Below are 23,402 nucleotides of genomic sequence, written 5' to 3'. Positions count from 1 at the left end.
AATTCCAATTGTATTCAAACCAAAATTTAATTTTAATCACGATTAAAATTTAAAAAAAAAATTAATCAGCCAAAATTAGTCGATTGAATTAATTAATTTCGTCGATTGGATTCTGATTAAAATTTAAAAAAAAAATTAATCAGCCAAAATTAGTCGATTGAATTAATTAATTTCGTCGATTGGATTCTGATTAAAATTTAAAAAAAAAATTAATCAGCCAAAATTAGTCGATTGAATTAATTAATTTCGTCGATTGGATTCTGATTAAAATTTTAAATTAATTAAATTTATGATTAAATTGTACTTTTAATCAGTGCCCTTTATCCTATCCTTGCTGGTGTTCCACAAGGAAGCATCCTCGCCCCATTCCTCTACACCATTTACACGGCTGACCTACCAACTCATCCTTCTACTTCCTTGTACACCTTTGCCGATGATACGGCAATTCTATCCTCTGGTACTGATCCTGTCTTCACTACCCGTACACTTCAAACCCATCTCAATTCCATAGAAACATGGTTAACCGACTGGAGAATTAAAATAAATCCCTCTAAATCCAAAAACATAGTCTTCACACTTAACCGCAAAATCCCTCCTCCTGTTTATATGTATAACACCCCTATACCACCTGCAGATCACGTGAGATACCTCGGACTATTTCTCGACAAAAGACTTACTTGGAATCCTCATACTCGACTAAAAAGAAAAGACCTCAACACCAGATATCGACTTCTCGCCAGACTACTTGACAAACGATCGAAAATTACTTTACGAAACAAAAGAAGACTATACATCTCTCTCCTCATGCCAATATGGACTTACGGACTGGAACTCTATGGCGCTGCCAAAAAATCCAACCTTAACCGCATACAAATCCTTCAGTCTAAAATCCTCCGCCGTATTACGAACGCTCCTTTCTATGTGTCAAACCTCACCCTTCATACCGACCTCAATATTCCATTTGTAACCAACCTCGCTAAATCCCGCTACACTAAATTCCATAAACTCCTCAGATCCCATCCCAACCCACTCGCACAACTCCTTTCATCCCAATCACTTCCCGGAAACCCCGTACGACGGCTCAGGCGTCGCTGGCCCCGAGATCACCTGAGGAGCTAACGATGGTCACCACTGGGTGACTGTCATTCACGACAATCTATACTTATTTAGCACATTTACTTGTTGCATATATATTTGTGCAGTTGTAAAATTCTAATAAAAAATAAAAAAAAAAAAAAAAAATCAGTGCCCATCTTTGCAACGGTGGGTTTCCTGCGGGCGGATCTTATATCTCGTCTCGAACACACGAATAATAAGTAAACAGTTTCAAAAAAAATAGAAAAATTGAAAAATTATTTAATATTTCGTGTGTTTGTACATATTTTCTTCATTTTCTGTCGTTATTGTTCACCAATATTTTTAATTTTGGAGTTAAATAAGAGAATATAAACTGGGCAACTATTATTCTATAACCTAGTATCTATTTTAGTAAAATACGAGTATTATTTCCGGTTAGTTACAAAACGTTAACGATTTGGCAATGTGAGAAAAAAAAACGGTAAAAATAATTTCCTAACGATTCACTCATCAACTTCAGTTTTTTTGTGAAAAAAAAAAAATTGAAATATGCCCTAAAGGAAAAGTTCAATTATGTCGATAATATATAAAGATCGATAATCGTCTGCTCCAATTTATTGCAAAGACTATAATTTAATACTGAAGGTTAGTTTTAAAGATTGTGCTTTTTATTACAAAAAATATACAAATATATTACTTTAATCATAAGTTTTTAATATTTTTCGTATTAAAAAATAAATAAATAAGCGTAATAAATTAGACTTTATAATATAATTATAAGCTTTGTTACTTTATTATCAAAGAATCGCTGTAAGGATCAGAAGCTGGGATTAGTTAAGTCCATGGATTTAACTGATTTAGTTCTGTTTTTGAAATGGTTGCCTTCAGGCAGTGAATGGATATTAATCCATTCGTCTGTCCTGCTTAAAGCGCGGGGGGGTTTCTGAATGGTGAACTACATTTAGAGCTATTGTAGCCCCCCCCCCGAATCAGAGTGATGTTTAGTGAGGTCATTCAGATCTTAGGGAGGGCATTAGATGACACCCTTAAAGGGTCCAGAAAATGTTTCTCAAAAAAGAAAAAAAGTCTTCCAGACCTGTAAGAAAAACTGCAATTTTACTTAATTACAGTATAAATGAAACTAAAATGCTAAATACACGGTTTTTCTCCTACCTTAGAAAAATTATTCAATATTATTTTCTCACAGGTAACCGGGAAAAACCTGGTGAGAGAACAAAATAAAATTAACAGAACAAATACCAAGAAAAAAAAAATTTTTCCACTTGTGAAAATAATAATTGGAAATTTAAATAAAAATAAATAATAATAATGGCAGTAAAAGGAAGCGAGAAAAGTTTTTAATAACCTTTTCCGCTTGAACTTTTTAATGGGCAGGAAAATTCTTGATGAGTAAGAAAATTATTTTCACTCCAAGTAGTCAATTATGTTCATTTTAAGGTAGTAGTTATAAGAGGCGAGGAAAAATCTGGTTTCGAACTTTATTTAGACTATTTTCCGGTTTCATTTATAGTGTAATAAAGAATTTATTATTTTTTTTAATTAGTATTATTATTAAACTTGTAAGTTTACAGATTCTGTTTACGGTGACGACGTAAAAGGAAGACGACCAGTAAAACGAAACAAAAAACGATGAAATGAATTTTTTAAAAATGATTCAGAAAAAAACTAGTGCCTATTTTGTACAAGTTTTTGCTTCCGGCTAATTACAAAAACGTTAAAAATTCTGGCAATAATACAAAATTTTCTCTTAACTTCCTGTTTTAACTGTTAAAAATGCGATTAACTTCCAGCAGTGCTGGATAATATCTTTGATTTTATTCGTCGTAGCGGTGCATGTTTATTCGATTCCTGACAAATTTCGAACTTTCAATCGATCATCAAAGGTAGGCTAATGAGTTTCGTGTAGAGATTTCTGCTTTACTTATGTCGCACCATACTTCAACTTCATTTATGAAAATTATGAATGTAAATTTTAAAATAAAATAAGTCAGAAATTTGTCTCATACGTATTTTCAACTCACTCAGTCAAATAAGTATGACTGCGAGACGGAAGTAAGATTAAGATTCCTTTAGACGGGCGGCTTCACCAGAGAGGGGAAGGAATGCAGACAATCCAAAATGTCCATTGTTCCCCGCCCACCCATCATCTCATGAGAGATACCGGGGCTTTAAAACAATTAATCCGGCTAAAAGTTGCCAGATGCCAATGCAATAAACTAATAAAGTAGCAAAAGGACACTAGGGAGCATGGCGACTCAATCGCCCAGTGCACTGAATAAACCTAGAAAGTTCTCGTAAAGATTACCAGATGCCACAATCTCCGGTAGGGAAACACATTTAACCTCCCCGAAGACGAGGAATCCTAGTTTTAGAATAAACGGAGCACACCTCTACAAAGTGTCGCACAGTCTCATTGGGGACTCACTATATCCAGCACAATTTGGCCGCGACTGGATAAGGCTGCTTTTGAAAAGATGGTACCCTAAATTCGCATGTCCACTCAACAAAACCTGAACCAACTGGCGGATCCCGGGGACCTGCTAAAACCGACTATATCCGTTTTTGACAGGCCAAGGATTTCCTTAGCCTAGCGGCCGTCAGCTCGGGGGATCTCCACCTTTTCCAATGTTCCTTCAAAATCCACTGCTCCACCTCTGTTCTACAACATCGATAGGGATACAGGGATAATGGGGCTGAGGAGTCATTGTTATCAACGCAGCTCCTTCCTTTGCTGTTTCATCAGCAAGTTCGTTACCCGGAATCCCAGCATGACCAGGGAACCAAGCAACCGAAACAGTATTCAGAGCTCCCAACAAATTGAGAGCAACAATGACAAGAATTGACCGAGATTTGGTTCTTACTAGGAGAGGCCAGAGCTTTAATTGCAGCCGAGACGGAAGTAGAGCTGAAGTCAAATTCTCTGCAACAATCTAGATTAATCTAGATTATGGTTGAAAAGCCCAAAAACGGGTTAGGGAAGCAATCAATATCCTAAGCTAAGACGGATGAGAAATTTTTTTTTCTAGGCGAATTTCGTGGCGTGTTAAAATGCTTTCCTGTAAAGTCTCAATAACACGAGAATCCGTAGTAAGAGCAAGTCTTGTGAGTGTCCCCAACGAATTTTATCGTGTTCAAAAACATTGTACTTCCGGTAGAATTACTGTTCCATAATTTTGAAACGATCTTTCAATAGTAAGCACAGAATGATTAGAGGTAAGGGATATCCTCTATTATTTGTTTAATTAACGGGCCCGGGCCCTTCTTAAAGTGGCCCACAGGAAAGGGAGTTCGTTGACCTTTCCCCGAGCCAGAATGCAACATATTATTTAGGGCGACACAGGAGATAAAGTGAAAACCACATGGGGTTCATTATTTAGAATATATGTATATACAAAAGGGTTTGGGAGGGGGGTTAGGTAGATATCCTTTAATAGAGTAAACAAGTTAGAAAGCAACTATGGATGACGTAAGTTGATAATATTGCCTCCTGTGGCGATCAAGGAATTAGCCTTTGTTTAGGTAACCAGCCGTACATACGACAGGTTTATCCCTGTTTTAACAACAACTGAACTGACGTCACTGACAAAGGCTATGACTTAAACAGGAAGGAAGTAAATTCCAAAATTTTGAATATTCACTACTTTTTCTTTCCGCTGTTGACGCAAGGAAATTTTATTTCAACTTAAAATGGCACTTAATCATTAATTTAGTAAAGAGGTAACTTCCGTTTAGACTTTTCTCTTCTAAGTTGGGATTTTCATTTGTTATTATTATCCCAGTGCATTCCGATCCGGGATGCAATAAACGTGCACGCAACGACGGACAAAATCTATGATATTACCCAATAAGGCGCCGGATCTAACCACAATTTCAAATATATTCGATTATACGAGGTGTGGCTATTAAATAACGAGACTATTACTATAAAACATTTTATTTTAAATTTATACATATTTAGTTATTACCACCTTCAATATACACCCCTCCCCTATCCCTACAACTCTCCATGCGAATATACCATTGTTTTGAAACAGTGCTGGAAGTCTTTTTCTGTGAGCTGCTGCATGACGCGTGCCCCGCTTTTTCTTTCACAGCTTCAAAGGACTCAAAATCGTGTTCCTTTTAATGTAGATTTGACTTTGGGGAACAGATAAAAGTCGTATGGGGTCTGGTGAGGCGAATAAGGCGGATGGCCTTATAAACTGGGATGTTGTACTTGGCTAGAGACGTCTTGCGACAGACAATGCAGTGTGAGCCGGCGCGTTGTCTTGATGGAGAACCCCGTTCTTCCACAAATCGGGTCGTTTGTTTTTTCCTTACTCTTTCACGGAGTTGAGCAAGCACCTCACGGTTGTAATGTTGATTAAAGTAAAGTAATCGCCTATTTTTTCAGGCGGGGCTTAATTTCCAACTACCAATTAGGTGTCGTGGACGGAGGCGACTAGCAAACATACTTTACTGTTAATTCCTTTTATTAACCATTAAACAAAATCCAAGGCCTAAGACCGGGAATCGAACCCTGTACCACAATACATATTAGCTTCGCAGGTCTCGCCTCTAACCGCTCGGATACCGTGGCGCCCTAGTAATGTTGAATAATTATAATCGATATTTTCATCCGTTTTGGATGTGGAAGGGCGACCCAGGCGGTCATCATCTCCGACGTCTTCTCGGCCGTCTTGGAAACGCTTGAACCTCTCAAAAACTTGCGCACGTGATTCATCATTCAACGCCATAAACTTATTTTAATTAAAAAGATAAGTTTCAGTAGCGGTTTTACCCAGTTTCATGTGAAATTTCACGACAATTCGTTGCTCTACTACATGTGTAGTATGTCATGTTTTCGGCAAAACGAAACTAACACCTCTAGTACAGAAACGACGGTTCCGGTCAGACAGATTTCTCTACAAAACACGTGAGACACTGCACAATTGAAAGAGAAGTCTTTACGCTGCACAGCTGTCGCGGTCGTTAGGATTTGGCGCATGCATAGTTCTTCTGTAGCAGCATCAGTCAATGTTATTTAATTGCCACACCTCGTGTACACAAAATTAAAGATACTACCTCAACTTATTTCAAAATAGATTCAAATATCTTAAACATAAAACCGTTTCAAGAAGGCCGCTCCAAAAAAAGGGCTGACCATTCAATCACCTGATAGAGTAGCCATGCAGGCCTTTACACAAGTAGCTTTTAAATCTCTTACAAAATACATCCCAAGACCACTTATGTTTTAGATTAAACCATGAAATAAATTTTAATTTTTTTGGCCTTTTTTTGGCATTGGCTTCCGCCATACAGCCAGCATCGTCTAGGTGCTTATCACTAGAATATCACTCACTCTCCATTCTTACTTATAAATACATTCGCTTCACTCATTCATCCCTCTATTATATACAACTATTTACATAAACTACAGCTAATGGATGGATCAGTACTCTATATTCCTGCCATCCTTATAGCTTAACCGAAATTAAAATCACCGTAATCCTTCTCTAATCATTTTCTTGCATTCATTCTAATCGGCTATAACTTTTAAATACATTCATATTTCATTGCTAGCTCTGCTATAGATTTAAGCACATAGATGTTTTAGATTGTTCGTTAAATCTAAAAAAATTATTTAAAAAAGAGAAAAATACATAAATTTTCCTCAATTTTCACTTTAAAAAAATTAAAAAAAAAAAAATTCTATCACTTACCTTCAGACTTAAGTCCTAGTTTTTCAATCACTTGAATCCTGGGCATGTAGCAAATCATACCTTCTAACCTCTAGTGATCCCGTACGGCCCTGATTTCCCAAGAAAATTTTATTTTAACTAAGTAAACATCAAACCGCCGCAGCAGCTCTAAAAAAAAAAAAGAGTGGAAAATGGAAAACTTTCACAAAAAGAAAAAAAATGAAATAAAAGAAAACAAAATAAATATATAAAAAATAAAAATAATTATAAAATCAGCTGTTAACATCACACGACTTCCTGTAAATCTAATTCATGTAATAAAAGTTAACCGATTTTGCTTCAAGTTTGATATTTTACTAACATATTTAATTTCAAAACTTCATCTCATTTTGGTTACCCAAACTAGAAGCGAGGTTTTACTAATTTAATAAAAACATTATTGTTACAATAAATGTAACAATTAGTGTTATAAAAAATAATAAAATAATAGTTAAAAATAAAGTATAATAAAAACTTAAAATTATTTTAGCTCCATGCTTTACGTAATCACATTTAATTATACACGGATCTAGTATCAATTAAGTAAATCCCACTTAATTGGAAAATGATTACATTACAATATCTTGCAGGCTCTATCCAACCAAACGGTTAACAATGCTGGCTAATTTCAGTCGACAATCGATTGGCCTTTACAGGATCATCAATCTATTCACATTAAAGTTGGTAAACGTTTTAATTGATGTACAAGTTGAAAAAATTACCTCGAAGATTTAATCGAGTTTGGTGAAGAGATTTTTCAACTTCACTCATGTTACCATCTTGTACTACAAACGTCGCGCTTAAAGTCGACGGATGCGTGCTAAGTTAAAGGCAATGAAGTATATGAAATTGTTTGGAAAATATTTCGCGATGATGAAAATTTAATCATAAGAGATATACGATTACGTCACTTCCTCTATTAGTACGATAAAATCCAAAGAAACACTGTTACAAAAAAATAAACAAAAATAAAATCAATATTTTAACAATAAAACAGGATAAAATGTACAATTAAGTTACAATTTTCCAGGCTTTTATTAATGTGGGAAATTAGTTTACTGTCGAGAGAATAAAATCAAGTGAAATAATTGGTGTCTAAATACGTATTAGAAGGAAAAGTTATCGCAGACAAGTTACAATTAAATCATTTCCAACTAAGATCACCTGTGCAGCGTAGCATGTAATTATTTATCCAACTATTTATAGTATTAAAGGAATAAACAATCCCAGGTGTGAACTGTTTAGATCATTGTTTCACACACTATATTTAATAGAAACAAATTTAAACCAAATCTTAGACTGTGTGGTTTAACCAAACTTTCAAATTCAATATCAAAAAGACTTGGCCAGATAACAGATGCTCCATCTTTAAGGCTACCCCTTCCACAATGATCTTATGATCTTACATCAGTAACTGGAACATCAAAATCCAAATAGCGTATATTCCTTGACTCTACAAACCCTGCAGTGCAGACATCTTGCCTCTACGTTGCTTCCAGGACTCCATGATTACTGTAAAGTGACAAACTCCAGCGAGAGTGTTGCCATTATGCAGCAGCTTCTCTCCTCCAGTTGATCCAGAATTTCTTATATCAGATTCACTGATAACGTTTTCGGCAGATTGTGGGCGGAAAATAAATGGTAGAAAAAAATGCCGGATACAAATGTTTAGTGAAGATTAGAACGGGGAAAAGTCCCGTGGGACAGAAATTTTACCCCTCCGAACCTCCAATAACTCTATGGGGAAGTAAAATCAACTTTTCCAACTTTTATACCCTTAGCTGAATGTTAGAGTACAACGATATAAATATCTACTTAAGTATCGCTCTCTTCTTGAGAAGCTTTTACATGTAACAGTAAGAACTGAACGATGTGAGATCTCTCTAGAGAGATAATGTTACCAGAATATGCATGGCTAAAAGACAAGAGAATCACTAGAGTGAAAAAGTATTCCACTCAAGAAAATATAACAAGAGAAAACTTCCCCTTAAATATGTACAATTTTTTTGTTCTTAAGAAGAATTATCCTTAAATACATGACGTCACTTCCTGGCTGTGGGTCATCTCTGAGAAAAAAAACTATTACACCACTTACTCCAAAAATAATTCGCGGGGTGGGGGGTGACTTATACGGGACATTTTCTCTGGAAAAAAAAAAAACTGGTCAAATAAAATCTTTTGATCTGACATTCAAGTAAAAGGAAAATCGTAATGGGCATGTCTGGAAAAAAGAAAACTGACAAAAATATAAAATACCTAGTCAGTAATGTGGTATTTTCAGGTTTTGGAATTTTCCTACACTCTCAAAAAGATTTAATCCAGCTGTCAAGGTAGCAGAGCGGTTAGAGGCTAGACCCGCAAAACTGAGATGTATTGCGATACTAGTCTAAGTCTTGTATTTTATTTAATGGTTAATATGAGAAATTTATAGTAAAGTTAGGCGGTTAAGTGACAAAGCTAAGATGTATTGTTGGTTAGTGGATTCGGTTCCCGGTCTAGGTCTTGTATTCTATTTAATGGTTAATATGAGAAATTTATAGTAAAGTATGTTAGGCGGTTAACAGGCTAGACCTGCAAAGCTAAGATGTATTGTTGATTAGTGGATTCAATTCCCCCCTGTCTAGGCCTTTGATTTTATTTAATGGTTAATATGAAAAATTTATAGTAAAGTATGTTTGCTAGTCGCCTCCGTTCGCGATACCTAATTCGGGAGTTGGACTTAAAGCAAGCATGAAAAATAGGTATTACTTTACTGGCGTTTAATCCATCTTTATAGTAACATAAAACAAAGTGTAAGAGATTGTCTTTCGAGTTATTCGAATCAGATTTTTAAGTAGTGAAACGTTAAAAAAATAAAAAATAAAAATAGCTTATAGATACAATCAATCAAAAAATGGTTAAGAGCAGAACGATAAATAATGTAGTAGAAGTAAGAAAAAAGAAATAGAAGCCGAAGAAGCGATGGTATAACGGAAATAGATTGGAACTTGACGTCAGTTTATTAACTTGGGAAGCCTTGATGGGTAGTGCAAGGAACGGCTTGGGGGAGCCACACAATACAGTACGGAGAAAATGTGTAGAAATGACATCATTAACTTCCAGTGAGCTCAGGTCGTTTTCAGGCCTGATTGGCTTAAACTCAAGTATTACTTGATACCGCCTGCTATACTTACAGAAAGCCTATGAGTCTGTTGATCTTCTCTTTCGAAATTGTACATCCTTCTTAAGGGATTATCTATTTAATTACTTTCTAGGACTTTTGGAAAGAGATGGTATTATTGTTTTGACGTATTTCGTGGTATGCGTATTCACCATTTTTCAGCGATTAGGACGAAAAAACTGGTTTTTACAAGTTTGGTCTGTCTGTCTGTCTATAAGTAAGGATTCTCTGAAATGTATTTAAGCAACTTTGATATTTAGTACTGGCCATTTGACTTGCCAATAACCTTCTAATCGGTTCAGGCAACTTGAGTCAGTCGACTTTCAATTGATATTGAGCATTATCTAGAAAACAATTCCAGTCATTTTCTTTAAACGGGGGAAAACTAGTTGTAGTTAGTTACCTAGCTTAAATTTCAAACGTTTGTTCTGGAAAATTCTAATAAGAAAAGAGAGAAAAACGAGTGTTGGTTTTTTTCTGAAATTCCATTTCAGTGAAATGAACAGTTTCGTCCCTCACATAATATTAATACAATTGAATATTCTTTCAAAAAAAGTTCAGAATTTTTATTCTACGTTGACTCAATAGATATACTCAAAAAACTCAAAGGCTTTGCAGTTTTTAATTCTGGCAGAATCGTGTAGTTAGCTGTAGATGAGATTGATGTCGATGTCGATGAGAATAGACACGAAAAGGAGACTTAATTAGAACAGAGCGGAATACTGTGATTTGTTCGGAAAGTGCTGGAGGAGTGAAATAGAATTAAAGATAAAATGAGCTATTTCTAAAAGGATTGGCCTAAACTGGATGAGGAGTAGAGTGACGTCATGAAGAGAGAGTAAGAATGAATCCTCAGTGAGTGAATGCAATGCCCTGAATGCGACTGAGTGTCCCGAGCGGTGGCCTGGCGTCCTTATACACTCTGATTGCTTTGGGCAGCTTCTAATGTTCTTGGTCTACCTGGCCATAGCCCTACTAAAAGAATTGGCTTAACTGAATGACGAGTAGAGTACCGTCGTGAAGAATGAATCCTCAGTGAGTAAATGCAATGCCCTGAATGCGATTTGAGTGCCCCAAGCGGTGGTCTGGCTTCTTTAAATACTTCTGATGCTTGGGGCAGCTTCTATTGTTCTGAGCCGTACCTGGCTTTAACCCTTTAAGTCCTGCACAGCCAGTTTTCCGTATTTCCCAATTCTATAACACTACAATTGCGAAATTCCTCGAACAGGTGGAAAGCCGATACCAGGGTAACGCGTCTATCTTGCCGAAAAATCGACTGTGAAAAACAACAACAGGATATTGCACGAGTGTAGTTAGTCGCAGGACAAGCCCAACTTTCTAGACTAGCCTTCTAAATGTCACGGGCAAGAATCGAAATTCAATTAATCAAGTCACCATAAACGTAATATCCTTCACTTCATTTCAGCGACAAAATGCGCGTCCTCGTACATTGCAGTGTATTGCGTTTTATTGGCCTGAAATATAAACGATCTAAAGTTTGTCGGTACTAGAGTTAGTTATGTGAAATTTTTTTTTTGTCATTCTTAAAAAAACATTATGTGTAATTAATTTCAATTAATGTAATTGTTAATCAATTTACGTGATAATTAGTTTTGTTAGTTTTAGTTATATTTGTGAAATGTTTACTTTCCACCATGTTGATAAAGCATTAGCTGAAATTATTGGTAGCTAAGTAATAAGTTTTGATATAAATTATGAGATATCCGTTAATATATCTCGCTGGCGTTTGCAAGTTTCGACAGGAAAAAATTCAAACTAACACAAAAGCATTTTACCGGATATTTCCGTCCACAACTTAAAATAGAAAAATCTATACGATGCACACTACAGCTTCTCTCTCTGGTACTAGGAGTAAGGAGATGGTAAGAAAGCGTGCGCGTTCCTGTCAGGAACCGGTTTTTATCACATCCGGAACGGAAAAAAGTACTAATGGAGCAAAAGCTACTACGGATAGTAACTTTCGAGTCACGTTTCACACAAAGCACACAAAGCTTCTTTTGAAAAAGTTGGAAAAGTTTCCAGCTGCAACACAGAACCTTTTTAGGTTCAAAAAAAAAAACCTATTGGAGTAAAAGAGGCCTAAGAAGGGAGAATTTTGTTTACAAAAATGTCTCGTTACAAATAATTGTAGAATATACAATATATTGATATTATAATGTATGCGCATATTATAGTATAAATTATAAATACATCATTGCATTGTTCGCGTATTGTAAATACATCGAAACATGTACTTTAATATACATATACATATATAAGATAGCACTAATGTATTCCATATTATATGACTGGGTTAACACCCACTAGACCTCTATGAATCACCGAAGGTCATTTTTTTATTTTTATAATAAATAAGTACAACATTATACTTTATGTAGGACATTTATCAGTAATTTTATGGGATAGCAAACAGGGACATAAAAGTCCAAAATCTGCTCTCCCGACTTTCACATTAATAAAAACTCCCAAGTTTTTAGATTTAAACCCTGAATTTTCGAAAAAAATTAATTTTGTTAATCGGACTCATTTCGAATATTTTTCTTACTTAATGAATGGAAGGCGCCATGACAGCCGACCCGCAAAGCTAAGATGTATTGTTGGTTAGTGGATTCCATTCCCCGTTTAGGTCTTGCATTTTATTTAATGGTTAATATGAGAAATTTATAGTAAAGTATGTCAGGCGGTTATAGGCTAGACCCGCAAAGCTAAGATGTATTGTTGGTTAGTGGATTCCATTCCCCGGGTCTAGGTCTTGGAGTTTATTTAATGGTTAATATGAGAAAATAGTAAAGTTTGTTAGGCGGCTATAGGCTAGACCCGCAAAGCAAAGATGTATTGTTGGTTAGTGGATTCGATTCTCCCGGTCTAGGTCTTGTATTTTATTTAGTGGTTAATAAGAGAAATTTACAATAAAGTATGTTTGCTTGTCACCTCCGTTCACACCTAATTTGGTAGCTGGACGTTAAGCCCCGGCTGAAAAAATAAGCTTTAATTTATTACGAAAATGTTGCTTATTGCATATTAGATTTAAATAATAATTATTACAGAGATGTTAGTAACATAAAATCTACTAAAGCGGCACTTTAGAGAGAAGCATAAGATTTTTCACAAGAATATGCCACTTAAATAATGTTTTCCGGGAAAATATTTTCAAATAAAACTGATACGAGTAGATGAACGGAGCATGCTTTCAAAGTATCCAGACCCTTGTACGCAGTGGAGTTTATTGGAAGATTTAGCGCGTGCGTTGGTTTTTCATTGTGGCGTATTGAAAGTTTTGAAACAATACTAGGATCAGTAGAATATGAGAGGAGCTTGAAAAAAAAAAAAACTTTGATTGTTTCAAATACTTTAACCAGAGAGAGAGAGATGCGAGCTCTTCACAACGTACGCCTAGAATTTAAAAAATATTCTAAGCCCCAATATATTATATAAGCCTAAAATACTGCAGCCTATAAAAATCCTGATATTTAAGCGAAGCGTAAGGAAACCTATTTGTTAATCAAAAAATGGTAATTCAACAAAAAAGTAAATGACATTGGGAGAAAACAAAATTGTCAAACGAACTGAATTTTTTGCTTGGCTGAATCTATTGATTTTCAGTTTAAACTTTTGTTTTGAATCTGGATGATTTTTAGTTGGTTTGTTAACCTATTCAGTATTGTTTGTTGCTAGGAGAGAAATATCAGCCTCATTTTGGTGATCTTGAAATTTTAATTTAAAATAATATTAATGAAATAAATATAATTTTTTAATGTACTTTTTTTAATTTTCGGCAAAGTGTCATGCAAGATGGTTACGAAAGTGGGAATCCAGTAAGCTAACCATTGAGCTAATTATTTCCCTTATATTTACTAAGACGATCATTTTAATGTTTTGCTGATAATATAATTTTTAGAGATATCTGGTGATCAACTTACCTAAACCTTTCTTTAATTAAGGCGCCGAGCGGTTATAGGCTAAACCCGCAAAGCTAAGATGTGTTGTTGGTTAGTGGATTCGATTCCCCGGTCTAGGCCTTTGATTTTATTTAATGGTTAATATGGGAAATTTATAGTAAAGTATGTTAGGCGGTTATAGGCTAGACCCGCAAAGCTAAGATGTATTGTTGGTTAGTGGATTCCATTCCCCTGTCTAAATCTTTGTATTATTTAATGGTTAAAATGAGAAATTTAAAATAAAGTCTGTCTGTTATAGACTAAACCCGCAAAGCTAAGATGTATTGTTGGTTAGTGGATTCAATTGCCCTGTTCTAGGTCTTGTATTTTATTTAATGGTTAATATGACAAATTTATAGTAAATTATGTTTGTAAGTCGCCTCCGTCCGCGACACTTATTTTGGTAATTGGACGTGAAGCTCATATGAAATAGCAGTAATTACTTTATTTTATCTTTCCTTAATTTAAGAATTAATCAAACTTAAATGTTTATTAAACTAACTGTAGTCAAATAATATATAACCTAAACTAATCCTAAAATATGCTACCAATTTACTGGCAATGTGTTTCCCAACTTCAGTGCTGCCCCCTAGCAGCGAGAAATAGCAAAAATTGATTAAGTAGGCCCCCATTTTCATTTTTTTTAACCTTATTAAGTAGAATACTCGTTTCCAGATACTCGTTTCATGTGATTTATTTCTAAGTGACCATAGTCTGGACAAAGTGACAGTAATTTACAACAGACCAGTTGGTACTTAGCTTTTTAATGTAAAGTACATTAAAAAGCAATTTGAACTATGATCTTTAATTTTACTTTTTAATCCACTTACTCTACATTTTAATGCAGTAACATTATTTTGTTAAGTCTGATTACAATCTGAATGCAATAATTCTGTTTAAATGCAATCTGCTCTGGTATTTAAATGCAACTATATATTCTGTAAAGTGCCCATATAGTGCAATCGGACATGGTTTGACCACTCCCAAGACTTCCTCTTATACATTCTCGACGATCACGGTATAGTTTTTTTTACCCCCCAAATTACGAGTTTCGAAACAATTTCCCTTAAAACTATCACGTGAAGTTTCATTTAGGTACCTCCTTGTCTAGGTACTATGTTTCATATCTGAAACATAATACTATCTTAAAGGCCGTGTGATTTCAGTCAATTTTGTCCAAGGTTAAGTCTTTTGAAAGTTAGCCACTCGGTGAACACTGAACTTGCATTCTATCTAGCGTTTTTAATGACTAGGAGTCATTTATTATTATTATTTATTTTTTTGGACAAAATGTTTCTTAATTATGGCAATTTTTTTTTAATTAAAGTAACAAAAACCGGCCAATTAAATTAATATTAAAAAGTAATTAAAATTCCACGTAGAGTAATTACTCAACAAATATGTACACTGTTTAAATATTTACCTATTTATTTAGGTCACACATATATGTACCATTTGAACTTTGGATTAGTTTATGTTACTTAAGTAATGTAGTGTATTTTTCCTTTTTATATGGGCTCTTATTTAGTGCTAGTTAAAATAGAAGGGTCTAGGCGTCCTTCAACTATCAAATTTATTTATTGTTCATCTAAGGGCCCCCAATGTGTAATAAAAGGTTACGCTACTGGTTAAGTAAGGTTTTTTTTTATCACTTACTCTAATTTTTGGTATAAAGGAAGTCTTGGTAAATGTTCAAAATGTTCGTTCGGCTTTTGTTATTTCACCGAAAATAACAGTTTTTATTGTCCCCTGAGTACGAAAAAGTGATTTTTTTTTAACGAATTAGTGAATCTGTTTGGTTTAAAAACATATTAAAGATTTTGTCAAAATCTCTCAACCGGAAATACAACTAGGTTGGGAAATCCAACGTAATAATTAATCCTAAACAAAGGCTCCACGTTAGCCAAGCGGTTAGAGGCTAGAACCCGCAAAGCTAAGATGTATTGTTGGTTCGTGGATTCGGTTCCCGGTCTAGGTCTTGGATTTTATTTATGGTTAATATGAGAAATTTATATTGAAGTATGTTAGGCGGTTATAGGCTAGACCCGCAAAGCTAAGATGTATTGTTGATTAGTGGATTCGATTCCCGGTCTAGGTCTTGTATTCTACTTAATGGTTAATATGAGAAATTTACAGTAAAGTATGTTTATTAGTCGCCTCCGTGCATGACACCTAATTGGTAGTTGGACGTAAAGCCTGCCTGAAAAAAATAGGCAGTTACTTTACTTACTTAATCCTAAACAATCCCTCCTTAGACATTACTTAAACTTTTTATGGTGATTGCCAACATATGAGAGTTAACCTCATTTGGTTAAGAATGTAATACAAATTATAACTATTAACCAGTTAAGCGTGTTTGACGTGTATACACGACAAACCAAATCTCTGTTACGGTGCGTGCGACGTGTATATTCGTTGTGAAACAATATAAAATTGCCATTAACTACAAAAACTCTAGAAATTTTAATAAAATACAATAAGAATATTATTTGGTGGGGATGTTTCCTTTATCTTACCAATAGAACTCCCAAGTATTTTATACGGAGAGGGGATGGAGGGAGCCAGCCAAATGATAAGTGGTTGGTACATGTTTGGTCTCCGCATTAGAGATTGGGAATTACCTCACATAAATAGAAGCTCTCAACCCTTGTGCAATGCCGTTTTTTGCCTTAGATAGAGGTTCAGACCTCAGTACGAGCATGATTTCATTTTGCACAGAGTTCAAAGCTCTGTTTCTTCCTTGTAAAAGCTCTTGCGTCTCTAGTTAACTAGGAGCAATGCGTACGTGAAGCGGTGCAAGATTTTTGAAAGAGCACAGAATGCTGCTGGTAATCTCATGACCCCAGAGATTGCAGTGACTATTACGACTATTGTAAACTTTTGGTTATTTTGCCCTGCGTTTGACGGTGTATGTACACGTCATTGTCTGATTTTAATTTCGCACTCTGTGGGAGGGTTTTTAAAATTAAATTCCGCGCTTAACTGGTAAATAAGTATTACCCCTGAAGATCGACTTGGTCGAAAGCTTTGAAAATATAAATATAATTAAAAACAAATATTAGTGAAATTGGTAATAACGTTACATGCTTTTCGGATTAATGAATCAGTCACCAAAAAATATTATCAAGACTCTAGAATAAATTTACAATTTTTACTTGACTCATTTTTTCTTGAAAACGGTACTTTGATGACAGGGAAAAATGGGTAGGATTTCTTTTATAAGAGATAATAAATGAAGGAAACTTGAAACTTTCTTAGTTGGAAGAAAAATTTATAAGTTTGAACTTAGACAAAGTCGTGTGAGTGTTCAGAACAGATTAAAGTTTAATATTGATATCGTCTACGTGAAAATTCTAGGTTTTTCATTGAAGAAAACAGGAAGTCTTTAGCGTCCATAGCAGGTGATGCCCAATTTTCTTTGAACAATTAGTAGAGGACGTATAATGAAAAATCATTTGAATTTTCTTTGATAACTTAGTAGGATAACCCTTTGAATTTTTTATTATTCTATTTTTTTAAATCTTGTTCGTTTGATTCTCTTTTTATTCCTCCATTAAAATTACTAGCGCGTGAAGAAGGAGATAAACTAAGAATGATATTAAAAGAAATGTATTTATCGATTTTGGATTAGTTTAAGTGTCGGATATTTCGCTGGTGATCATTTATCTGTCTGGAGGGTCTCTTCCTTGTTCTCCTTCCTTTATTTTGTACCATCTGTAAGCCTTGGAAGCTTTAAGGAAGACAGGAAATGAGATTGCTTTTCCTAGATTTGGTCTGTAGATGGATGCAATAAACGAATGCATCTAAATAAAATGACACATATCATTTATTTCCTTATGACTTTTAGTCTACTGACTGATCTTAAGTATGATAAAATAAGAATTTGACAGCCAGATATAGTATAAAATAAAATTAAAAAAAACTACCATTTCTCATAAGTTTTGGCCCAACCCAGCATCCATCTTAAGCCAATAAAGTCCAAAAACCTGACTTGGTTAAAACTTTTTTAAGTCATAAAAAGGTTACCATTAAGGTTATCTAAAACTATAGCTACAAACTTGATTTTTAAAGTTGTATATATTTTAGAATGACTCTCAAAATATTTTCGAAGGCATATTTACTATTTTTTTTTACACACAGTCCATGTAAATATACAGGATGTCCCAAGCTATATGGATAACAACTTTTTCTCGCAAACTAAGATAGCTAGAAAAAAAAAACTAGAAAATACGCGTTCCCTTAGTTGTTAGAAATCCAAATTTAATTTGTAATATTTTTTCAGTGCTTCCAGAAGCGAGATACAGGCACCAACTTCATTTTTTCCAAATAGGGAGGTGCGGTTCTTATTTAAGAAATAGATTCCTCCATTTTTTTTTATAAGAAAAATTTACTTGACTCGCCCATCAGATTGCCTATCGAGATATATCTTTACATGCCTGAAAATTAATCTTTCCGGTAGAAAGTTGATGCGGAAAATTGTACACGGTCTCAATACTGAACTTCCAGCAATAAAAGATTTCTTTATTAAGAAGAAAATAATAAAGGAAAAAGTCCTAAATTATAAGAAATTTACTATTTAGGAGGCAGGATAATACTTGAGTAATGCTTTGAATTTCAAAAAAGTTTCCTTTTTTGGGGGGGGGGGCCGGGGACTTTACCAGGGGCTTAGTTCTTTTAAAGCTCTCTTAAATGTAGACTTCTCGTCCAGCTTCTCTGTCTATACTGTCTTGTTATCTCCTTTCTCTCTGGTTCCTTTCTTTCTCTCTCTCTATCGTCATCCTTTAGAATTAATAATAGACCTCCACTTCCGCTCTAAACTCAGACAGAATACACTCTCACAACTACAAACAAAAAAACAAAAAAGACGAGGTTTCCCACTGATCAAACTGGGAGGTGTTCATTGTGTTAGTAATCAGATAGAAATGGGGGGGGGGGGGTAGCAACAAACGGAAGAGAACGCGGGTGAAGCAGCAATGAAAGCAGAGGAAGGAAATAAATGGTATTGAGCGAAATGGGAGAGAATTTATGCAGAGCGTATCGCCTGAAGGACTGAAGAAAATAAAAGGGTAAAACTTGCTAGCTTGGAGATAACGCTGGTAGATTGCGGTGGCGCTTGCAGGTGGGTACGGGGTCCCCTTATTACGATGTAGGATATCTGAAGGAAAAAGAAGATAAAGTGGAGAGGGGATAGAATTATTTATTGGCTGAAGAAGTACTCTATACAACCGGTTTCAGCCTGGGGGATGATTATGTCAGTCCAGAACAGTAAATAAACGTGAGTAGTATATATGTGGGGATTCTGGCACACTTTTGCTATAATGTACCTTGCTTGCTGGCCTCACCACCAGCGCAATCTACTTCTAATTGTTTTTCCTAAGAAGCTGACTTAAGGATTATCCTTAGACGGGAGATAGACATGGGACTCGTGGTGATGGTAGAAACCCATAATTTTGACGATGACACGAGAAGACTAGAAATACCTTATTTCCGCCAAATGCCTTGAAATATAGGATATTAAATTTTTATTTTTCCTTTATTACTTTCTGTCTCTATTAATTCTCTATAGTTAAAAAAACGAAAATACTGTGATCTTATACAGCAAACTTTTCTCAACAATTCGGTAAGAAATTCATTAAAATCTGATAAAAACGTTTGAAATTTGAACGAATTCGTGACATCCAAACTTTAATCTTCTTTCACTCAATATCTATTATCACTAAAACATTGCGATTTATATCAGTTATAGAGTAAACATTTATCTACAATTGGGTAAAGAAATCATTAAATTCTGAACAATACGAAGTGAGATATAAAAATTTGAAATTTAAAAGTATTTGAAAACATCCAAAATTTAACCTTCTATGTTATATCTTACCAACTATTAGGACTAAAACAATGAAATTTATACCAGTTATAGAGCAAACGTTTCTCTACATTTCGGTAAAGAAATCATTGAAATGTGATAAATACGAAAAGAGAAATAAACGTTTGAAATTTGAACGAATTTGAAAACCTACAAAATTTAACCTTCAATATCTCGTTAACTATTATCTCTAGAACATTCTATAAACCAACTTTTAATCGTAGGTATATTTCAATTTTGAGAAATATCTTGAAACGTAGTAATGCGAAACCTTATGCTTTAGATTAGCTCCTAGATGCTTTAGACTAGCTCATATTTAACAAAAAGTTTGCAACCGAAAGTGCCTTTTTATGCAATAGATTGCTCAGTTTTTCAAAAATGGCTCCTAAGGCTGTTCTCTAAACTGCATAGATAAATTACATGCACATAATTTTGTAAATTTTACTTTAATAATTGTTTGAGGAAAACTTCTAAACTTTTAGAACAGTTCCCCTAAGGGGGAGTAACAATCTCAGTACAGTACAACGTTGGTAAGAATAAAGTACGGTCTAAACGTTCGAAGTTTAAAAAAAATTTAAGTTAGCCCCTTGAGAATAATAGAATAAAGTAACAGATAGTCGAGTCAGTGTTCACACCAAATTTTCTGGAATAGATAATTGCACAATATATTCTAATCAGTGCAATATTCTGTAGGTTATTGAATTACATTCGTCAGTCAATTCCGAATAAATTAATACAATGTTTTTTGTCATTCTCCCTAAGAAGCTGTGAATAACATGAGGTTATAGTTTCCTTGTTGTATGGAATCCCCCAGAAAAGGGTTGAACCTGGCTGGAAGGATATACTGTGAAGTACAGAATCTACTTTCTAGCCGGTATAAAAGGTACTGGCAGAGTTTTGTCCAGTCACAGTAAAACTTGCTCTAGCACAGTACCTAGGATATTCCACTCAACCGCAACCAGACATCATGAAGTGCATACTCTCTTTGGTTACTCTGTTCTTGGTGGCCGTCCTGGTTCACTCTCATCCAGCTGAATGGAACACTCAACAAGGTAAATATCTTGAATTTTTTCTTTTTTTTTTACTTTTAAATTATTTATTAACATCAAAATACTGGAGCTAATCCTTTTGTTACTTCTTGGACCAGAATTAGACGATGCTCTATGGGAGCCAGCCGGTGAAGTAACCGAAGAACATGTCGCCCGTCTGAAGAGAGCCACCTGTGATCTGCTCAGTTTCTCCTCTAAATGGGTCACACCTAATCATGCAGGCTGTGCCGCACATTGTCTACTCAGAGGAAATAGAGGCGGCCATTGTAAAGGAACTATCTGCCATTGCAGGAAGTGAAGTGGACAATTTCTAACTTAATTTTGTTATTTTTTGTTTCTTGTTATTGAACTTCGACAGATTGAAGATTTCTTACCTCCGCAGCATTATTACAATTATTTGTTTGTAACATGATTATTTTGTAATTAAATTTTGAAAATAAAATTTACGTGATATTAAAAATCAGGTGTAAAACTTTCTTTTATTGTTAGAACAGCCGTTGAATAAAAATAATAAGAACGGGACTTCCCAAACTTCTTACGATCGTAAGGAAAAGTTTAATTTTCTATTTTATTTTGATAAGAAAAACTTCATTAACAATATTCCTCAATATATGACGTCGTTGATTGGTTAACCATAAAAATTTATTGAAATTTTGCCATCTATCTTTATTAAGAAGATAACATCTTGAACTATTCTTATCAATGCACGATTCTGATAAGTTATCGATATTATTGTACACTCATTTGAGATTCTTTAAATAAATACATGTGTACATATCCGGGCGTTACAGCCCAGCTCGAAGTCTTGGCCTCCTTCAGGAACTAGTTCCCCATTGCTTATTGTTCATCGCCACCATTGTGGCGCTTCCATTCCTGCAGCTGACTTTCACTGTTCGTAGATCCATTTCGTTTTGGCCACTTATTCTTTTTTGTTTTTCCCAACTAAATTGAAAATCAATTTTCTTGGACATGTCATCTACCATACACAGCAGTTATACTGGATAGATGACTTTTCAAGGGATTCCAAGATCTTCTATCACCTCGTACAGGTGCAATCTGTCCACCTTATCGTAAGCCACTTAACAATCAATAGAAATGTGGTATATTTTTATTTCATATTCTTGCTAAAGTGTAGTGCGAGAAGGAAATGTAAGTGAAGTCGAAATCTCAACAGCAACCTGATGAATCAGCAGCTAATGATGGATTTGAAAATCCGAAACCGATCAGGGAAACAATAAACGTGCGTGGTGTTACCCAGCTTTGAGGATCTAACCATATTTTAGTAACATTTTTGGGTCTAAGAACAGTTATAGACTATACCCGCAAAGCTAAGATGTATTGCTGGTTTAGTGGATTCGATCCCTCAGTCTAGGTCTTGGATTTTATTTAATGGTTAATATGAGAAATTTATAGTAAAGTATGTTAGGTGGTTATAGGCTAGACCCGCAAAGCTAGGATTTATTGTTGGTTAGTGGATTCGATTCCCCCGGTCTAGGCGTTGTATTTTATTTAATAGTTAATTTGAAAAGTTTATAGTAAAGTACTTATACTGCACACCTCCGTCCACGACACCTAATTTGACAGCTGGACGTAAAGCCCACCTGGGAAAATAGGCAGTTACTTTACTTTATTTCACTTTATATATAATTGTATATAAATATATAATTGATAGGTAAAATAAAATATATAATACATAATATAAGCCCTGTATTAAATACGAAAAAAACTGGTTCAATTCACTCTCATTCTTGTTTATTATAGTGTACAGTTTACTATATACAAGAAGTGCAGCCAACCTACTTGCATAAATGTGAAATGTCTTCATTTTATTTTTATTAATTGTGAGAAAAAGATGTAGCTAGTTTAATTGCTGTAGTTCTTTTAATGATGAAGAAGAAAAGAGGCAGACAGGTGTGGGTTGAGGATAATGTGACTTGTCACGTAATGGGAAACGGTTGATGGAATTCATCCCATGGACGTGTAAAGTCACGTAATTCTTGTTGCCAAAAAAAAAAATGATTTTTTTTTGTCACAATTTTGGATTAATGAAATCAGCTGTGAAATATAGTGATGAATGGTAAAATGTAACAAAAACATTGGTCAAGGCTATGGTCGTTTAAAATTTGTAAAAGGATGCCTCTGGTCTTGTATAATATATAAATGTATACACATGTATATGGCGGACTTAAAACAGAAGAACCAAAGAAAGGCAATAAACGTAGGAATCATGAAACAGACTAATTTAAAACAGAAGATTAAGAAGACAACAACGACTGTTTAACCTTATATACTGGACAGATGCCCTAACATTTAGAGCAGGACAAAGATAACAAAAAGGAAATTACATCATGAACCAATTACACGCTAAAACGCCCATCCATCCACCAGGTTATAACTCCAAAAAAAACCCTAACTCAATAACAGAACAAAAAACGAAAGAAATAGATTCAATATTTCGGCCAGAGGATCTGTATCTCAATTAATAACAGAACTGAGACACCAAACTTAAACCAAATTTTGTACCCACCCTCATAATCAAAACTCAATCAAAAA

At 34.7% G+C, this 23,402-nt stretch overlaps 2 protein-coding genes across 3 annotated transcripts in view; one reads left to right on the top strand and one right to left on the bottom strand.

The window, feature by feature from the left end:
- Nucleotides 1–23,402, bottom strand: part of wake (ankyrin repeat and fibronectin type III domain containing protein wide awake) — a 532,593-nt gene that overhangs the window by 247,680 nt on the left and 261,511 nt on the right. The window contains exon 2 of one of the 2 annotated variants that reach the window (XM_074139720.1): nt 6,801–6,947. The exons of the other annotated variant lie outside the window; for it this stretch is intronic. Coding sequence (XP_073995821.1) covers nt 6,801–6,858 — 58 coding nt within the window. The 5' untranslated portion in view covers nt 6,859–6,947. The remainder of the gene's footprint in view (nt 1–6,800; nt 6,948–23,402) is intronic. 2 annotated transcript variants of the gene reach the window in all.
- Nucleotides 20,693–21,309, top strand: LOC141460083 (defensin-like). The gene is made up of 2 exons (XM_074139753.1): nt 20,693–20,852; nt 20,948–21,309. Exons 1-2 carry the CDS (start codon nt 20,768–20,770, stop codon nt 21,145–21,147), a joined length of 285 nt encoding a protein of 94 aa, XP_073995854.1. The 5' UTR covers nt 20,693–20,767; the 3' UTR covers nt 21,148–21,309.

Source organism: Rhodnius prolixus, unplaced genomic scaffold, assembly GCF_049639745.1.
Source record: "Rhodnius prolixus isolate KJV_2025 unplaced genomic scaffold, Rpr scaffold_6, whole genome shotgun sequence".
Classification (NCBI taxonomy): domain Eukaryota; kingdom Metazoa; phylum Arthropoda; class Insecta; order Hemiptera; family Reduviidae; genus Rhodnius; species Rhodnius prolixus.
Note: the sequence above shows the minus strand (reverse complement) of the source record. Positions and strands in the feature narration are given on the sequence as shown.